We start from the raw sequence: 6,554 nt of genomic DNA, 5'->3' as shown, positions 1-6,554 counted from the left end.
ATTGTCCTCTTGAGATTTGGGGCATGAATACACATATGCCTGGCATATTTCTCAATTTGCTGATTCTGGAACTCAAACTGCCCAATCATCCATGTGGGATCCAGCCACCTTAATCACCACACCACCTGGCTGGCCCTTTTAAGGTTCTTTCTATCTCTGTTTCTCTAACATCTGTGGCCTAATATCTTAGTCTGTTATCCTGTTGCTAGACAGAAATACCTGAGACTGGGTGACTTATAGAGTAGAGGTTTATTTGACTCACAGTCCTGGTGGCTGACAAGTTTATGACATGGGATCAGCCTCTGACCAGCACCTGCTGCCTCACAACACGGGAGAAAAGCTGCATGGCCAGTGGACTTGTACAGAGTGACTGAGACCTATGGGAAGCTCTTACATTATAACAGCCTTTTCCCCTGGGAACTAACCCCTTTCCCCCAGAACCCACTCCCTCTGGACAGCACTAATCCAGGTGGTCCATCAGTGAATACACCACCCACTAGGCCTCACCTCTTAAAAGTCTCACCATCTCCCAGCACCATTATATTGGAGACTAAATTCCAAAACATGAACCTTTGGGGGACAAACCATTATCCAAGCTATAGTGTTCTGTGAGACCACAGCCTAGGCAAAGGTAGAGAGGTCAGTATTAGCTCAAGATGCCCTTAGTGGCAAGCCGTCCTGTGCTAACAGATGTTCTCCCTCTTGCAGAGGATTTCAGTCACCATGTCTGGAATGTGCTGAGGTGAAAAAGTCCAGTTTGGTCTATTCCACAGCCCGGAGCTCCCCCGTGAAAGGGTCCTCCCGCAGCTCCTCCTATGCCAGCACCCGATCTTCCAGCCACTCCTCTAGATCCCCAAATCCCAGGGCTTCCCCTAGGTACACTCGGAGCAGATCCACCTCCTCTGAAAAAAGGTGAGTGTGCAGTTGACCTTTGCAGCACTTTCCTTCTCAGGGAGTGAGTTAAGGTAACTGGAGATAGCCTTGCCCATGGAGAAAAGTCAGACTTGACTTCGAATACCTGACCTACTCCTTACTTTCTTGTGGGACTTGAGAAAGTCAGTCAGCCTCTCAAAGTCTCAGTTTCCTCATCTGCAAAATGAAAGCAATAATAATGCTTACCTAAAGGGTTGTTCTGAGGGCTATAAAGTACTTAGAGATATACTTGAACCATAATGAGTATTACTATTGCTGCTATTGGCATGAGGATGAGATAGTACATAGCAACTAGCTTCCACTGCATACAACGTTACCCCCAAATTTAGCATCATTAAAACAAGTGTTTGGTTTTTGATCCTATGAATCTGCAAGTTGGACTCGACTCAGCTGGGTGGTTCTTCTGATTTCACTGGGCTCATTCACGTGTCTGTGATCCGTTGGAAGGTTGGCAGGGAGCTGGCTGGTTTAAATGACTTCGCCTGACTCATCTTTGCTCCATGTGGTCCCACATCTTCCAGCAGGCCTGTCTGCTGGACTCATTCACATGGTGATGGCAGGGAGCAGAGAGAGAGAGAGCAGAAGTGAGCAAGGCTTTTGAGTCCTAGGCTGGGAAATAACATCATCTCTTCTGGTATTCTATTAGCCATAGCAAGTCAGAAGACCGACCAGTCCAGATGCAAGAATAATCCTCTCAGTGGGAGGAGTTGCAAAGTCACATTGCAGGGGGTGTAGATACAAGAAGAACCGTGGCTATGCTTGCGTTCTCCTACCGAACTCCAATAATCATTGGTCATTACTCACTTATCTCATGTGGAATAATAATAGCATGTACAGACATGAGATCTCAGGAACTGGAGGATTCCATCCAATCTAATCAACTCATAGTTTCATGGAGTCCGGCTTCCCTCTGCAAATGGAAATTTCCAATAGCAGACTGACTGTTCCTCATTTACAGCCGTATAATAATTTTTTTAAAAATGGCAGTTTATTTAGTTGGTTATTTCAAGACCAGTACATTCCAATAAAAGGAGGTGAGGCAGCTGACAAAAATATTTAACGTGACAGAGTGACATAATTTAAAAAAGTAAATCAGTCTCTAAGGAAAATTAAGAAGAGAATTAAACAATTAAGTCAAGAGAAAGGTTAAGTCCCTGAAGGTATATCTTATCATTATGTATAGTTGTTACAGAGGTGGTTGCAAATATGACCTCCGAGTTCCCTGGCAGATGCAGCAGAGAGGAAAATTGCTCCATTAATTGTCACATGATTAACAAAAAGAAAAAAAAGAGAGAGAGAGATTTAAACTAGTTGCTTGGAAGAATAGCTACTTCTGATTTTTAAGTCTATGAAAAATGACTCGTGGCTCCACAGAAAAGGAACACCATATGGTTCAGTGAATGGAAACGTCTGACAATCGTTTCAAAATGTTCAAAGGCATATTTCCTCTTGACTCTTCCCTATAATGTCCCTCAGCGCACAGCCTAAGAGCAAATCGGCAAAACCATCTTCCAGGGATCAGAACTGGAATGCTATCCCTGGGCACTGGGACTGGAGGACCTAATCCTCCCCCACAATGTTTTCTAAAACTAGGAGGCACTAACGAGGGAGAGGGGAAAAACTAGAAGTAGCATAGGGGTTAATAATTTGGCTGGGAGCTAGCAGGTGGCATGGTGGTTAAGGGTGTTGGACTCCCACGTGGCTGATCGCGGTTCAAGTCCCGGACCTGGAGAGTTTCTCATGTTCCCTCTCTCTCGCTGTCTCTCACTCTATCCCTCTCTGGTCAAATTAAAATAAATAAATAAATAAATAATTTTTAAAAATAATTTTAAAATAATTTGGCTGTACAGCAGATTCTACAAAAGACAAGAGTCTATGGAACCAAACAGACCTAATTCCAGTTGCTTCAGAGATGACCAGACTTGGGATATGAACCCCCTACAAGCTGTGTGGCCTAGAGCAGATTGCCTCACGTCTGGGTGCCTCTGTTTCCCCATCTATCAATGGGATCGGTAATGGTAACAAACTTCAGGATGTCTTGACATAATGTACACAAAATATTAGTTCAGTGTTTGGCACAGGATAAAGCACATAATAGTCATTGCTAACATTTTCCACGTGCTGGCTCATTGGCGCTTAACACATGTGCCGATGTGCTAAGTGACTGAATTTACAACGTTATAAGTATTATTATTACCCTCGTTTTACAGAGGAGAAAACAGAGGCTTGGAGAAACAAAATTACCTGACCGCGATCGTAGCGCTAATAAGTGCCCAGGATAGTGAGCTCTCAGTAAGAGTCGTCGGTACTATTATTAACCACCCAAAGGGGAGGGGATTTCATTCGCTCTGAAGCTCTGAAAGTCCTAGTTCCTCCTCCTGGCCTCTAGAAGGAAAAAAGTCGCCTCCTGGTAACGAGATAAATGAAACAAGCCTCTAAGACAAGCGCTCAGCAGGCTTCTCAGAGGCTGTTACCTCTCCCCCAGGTCCTACTCCCGCTCTCCCAGCTATTCCTCCAAGTCTGGCAAAAGAAGCCCGCCTAGCAGAAGCTCTCGATCCCGCCGCAGCCCCAGCTACTCCCGCTACAGCCCCAGCAGGTACCGCCCACTCACAGGCATTGGCCCCGCCCCCAAGCGGGCCACGCCCCGTCACAGGTACTGCCTATTCAAGACACTGACCCCGCCCCCGAGTAGGCCCCTCCCCTCAGGGTCGGCCCGGGTCCATGTCCGCCTTTGATCTGATCCTCCTCTCTGACCCCGCCCCTCATCCCCCCTCGAGTCTCCGAAGTGCGGCCCTTATTCTCAGTTCTAGCCCTGCCAAGGTAGGATGGGGACCTGACTCAGTATTCATGCAGTTCCCTTTGTCCAATCAGGAGTGACAATGAGGCCCTATATATATACCCTTGTGCTGCAATGTCCCCACCCCAAACACACCCACAGCCACACCCAGAATTCACAGGCCAGCCCTCAGCCTGTTCACCCACCTAACACCACCCTAGTACAACTATTCGGGGCCCCATCCTTACCTATGATCCAGGGCCCGTGAAATAGTCACGTTCTCGCCCCTGTAGTACCTGCTCCCCTGCGATGCTCACCTGTAAAGAGTGACATCCCTTACAGAAATGACATCCTAACCTCCCCTGCACGGTACTCGCCCAAGCACCCATCCCACAGCTCTGTCACCTTCCCTCCGTCTTCACTGGGACCCAGTGCGAACCCCATCTTCTGCTCCGGTGGGGGAGAGGGGACCAAGAAGGACCCCTCTTCCACACGCCCACACAGAAGCCACTCAGCCCCAGCTCCCCAATAACACCCCTCCCCGCACCCCTTCAGGGAACGGGACCCCAAATACAATGAAAAGGACTCGCAGCAACGGGAACGTGAGAGGGCGCGTCGGAGACGTCGGTCCTACTCTCCCATGAGGAAGCGCCGGAGAGACTCCCCTAGTCACCTGGAGGCCCGCAGGATAACAAGGTGAGGCCAAGAGGGCGGGGGATGCCCGCCTTCACCTTGTTCTCGTTCCCATTCTTCTTCCTACTCGTTCAGGTCTCAGAGTCTTCCCCCTGCCTCCTCGGAACTGGGATTTCAGGGTCCTGGGAGGTCAGGGACCCCCTCAAAATATGTTTCTGCCCAGATCCTCAGGCTGTCCTCTCCCCAGCCCCAACCTGCAGCACCAGAAGGAGGAGGCAGGGCTGTGTGGGCTGAGTTTGGGACTGGAGCAGGTCAAGGGCGGGGCCAGGCCAAAGCAGGAGTGACCTGAAGGGCGTGGCCACAGTCCGGGGTGGGGCTGGGGCTGGGCAGGCCAGATTGGGGAACAGAGTGGGATCAGAGCAAGGCGTGGTCCTGGAAGTGGAGGCAGAGGAAGGAGACCTTCACCCAAAGACTCACCCACTCAGATGCCACCCTAAACAGACCCGGATTTAAATTAAACCCTGAACCAAATGTGGATTGTGTCAACAGGGTTATCTAAGTGCAAAAGGGATTTTAGGGCACCACGGCGGGAAAGGGAGCATTCCCTAGATTTGGGGCTGAATCCTGGCTGTGCTAGTGTCCCCATGACCTGGGAACGTCTCTTCACCTCCCCCAAGCTTCAGTTTTCTCACTCATAAAATACTAGAGGAAATCATTCCCCGGAGTATCCTGAGGATGAAATGAAAGCGGGGAAAGGATGTGAGCATGCGCTGTACATTGAAACACAGAACGCACTGAGTGCCGCTGTCATCCACTGGTTCCAATGGGTGGAGCAGGCTTCTGGTTACAGGAGAAGCTCTAGCAGAGAGGCCTGAGGTGTGAAAGGAGATGTTTCTCTCTAAAGCTGGGAGAATAAGTAGCTGCTGTCCGGAAATTGGCTAGGACTCTCCCTCCTAGCCCTCTAAGGCATCACCACTCGGTCCAGAGACCTGTGGGGTGCAGGGATCTCAGGTGCCCGGTGTGTCCTCCTGGAGATGATCTGGAAGAAACACAGTGTATGTTGCAAACAGGAAGACCCAGACGATGCTGTCTGCTCTTCAAATATCCCAAAGAGCACCTGTCTCAGCATGGAAGTTTTGTTTTGCTACCCCTATGGCCTTGACCAGGGATGTCCTTGGAGTTGATTCGCAGAAAGGCTGAGACAAAGAGAAGCGTTTCCAAAAGGCTATCTAGTTTCCTTAGTCAAGGCCAAATAATCAATCCTTCTTTTTTTTTAAGTTTTACCAGAGGATACATGTGATCACAGAGTAAAAACAGAGAGAGATAGGGAAAATGTGAAAGTCTCCTCCATGGGGCAGGGTCATGCCACAATCCCTTCTTTTCTCTCTCTCCTTTCAGAATTTTAGGTACACATGCACACACACAAGTGCGCACACACACACACGTGCACACACGCACACACACACGCACAGTGTGTTTTTCATACTGCCAGGTCTGGGGCTCAAACCTCTTAGTTGGTTATGTGGGATCCAGCCGCTTTAAACACCATGCCACCAGCTGGCCCCAAATAACCCATCTTGATTAAGCCATTCAGCATTTCCCAAACCCAATCATCAAACAACCTCTTCACCACTCTTGCTTTGTCTGCTTATTGCTCATAACTGTTGACTTAATTTTCTTTCCTTACGCACTTTGTTCAAGACCTATACATTTATTTCAAGCAGAAACTTGATACACTACAGTAAATGGGACCCCCCAAAAATCAATTTCTCTCTCCATAAATAGAAAATCCTAGTAAAAATAAATAGCAAAACAAAACTCCAATTAAGGTTTAGATGTAGATTCCATTGCCAGCTGCAGGCTCTGAGCCCGAGGCTTGCTTTGTTAGGGGTGAGAATAAGGCTTTTCCAGACAGATCGGCCCTCAGCGGAGACTTTCAGCAAGAAAAGTGGAAAGGGAATTTTGTTTTTGTTTTTCTCCTTAAAGGCGTTGGGGAATGGAAGGCTACTGCTTTCCCTTGGGACAAGCCGGGAGCTCCCGGGTTGAAGCTCTTGCATTCTCCCTCTGTTCTCTGCAGTGCCCGGAAACGTCCCATCCCCTACTACCGGCCTAGTCCCTCTTCGTCCAGCAGCCTCAGCAGCGCCTCCTCCTGGTACAGCAGCAGCAGCAGCAGCCGCCGCTTCTCTCACGGCTGGAGCCCCAGGCCGCGCCC

General features: G+C 48.9%; 1 protein-coding gene across 1 annotated transcript in view; it reads left to right on the top strand.

Moving 5' to 3' along the window:
* SRRM4 (serine/arginine repetitive matrix 4) overlaps nt 1–6,554 on the top strand; it is a 218,808-nt gene that overhangs the window by 208,982 nt on the left and 3,272 nt on the right. The window contains 4 exon segments of the mRNA XM_006151555.1: nt 709–912; nt 3,419–3,529; nt 4,265–4,405; nt 6,420–6,517. Of these exon segments, the coding sequence (XP_006151617.1) occupies nt 709–912; nt 3,419–3,529; nt 4,265–4,405; nt 6,420–6,517 (554 nt within the window).

This window comes from Tupaia chinensis, unplaced genomic scaffold (assembly GCF_000334495.1).
Source record: "Tupaia chinensis unplaced genomic scaffold, TupChi_1.0 Scaffold000320_1, whole genome shotgun sequence".
In the NCBI taxonomy this organism is placed as follows: Eukaryota; Metazoa; Chordata; class Mammalia; order Scandentia; family Tupaiidae; genus Tupaia; species Tupaia belangeri.
Note: the sequence above shows the minus strand (reverse complement) of the source record. Positions and strands in the feature narration are given on the sequence as shown.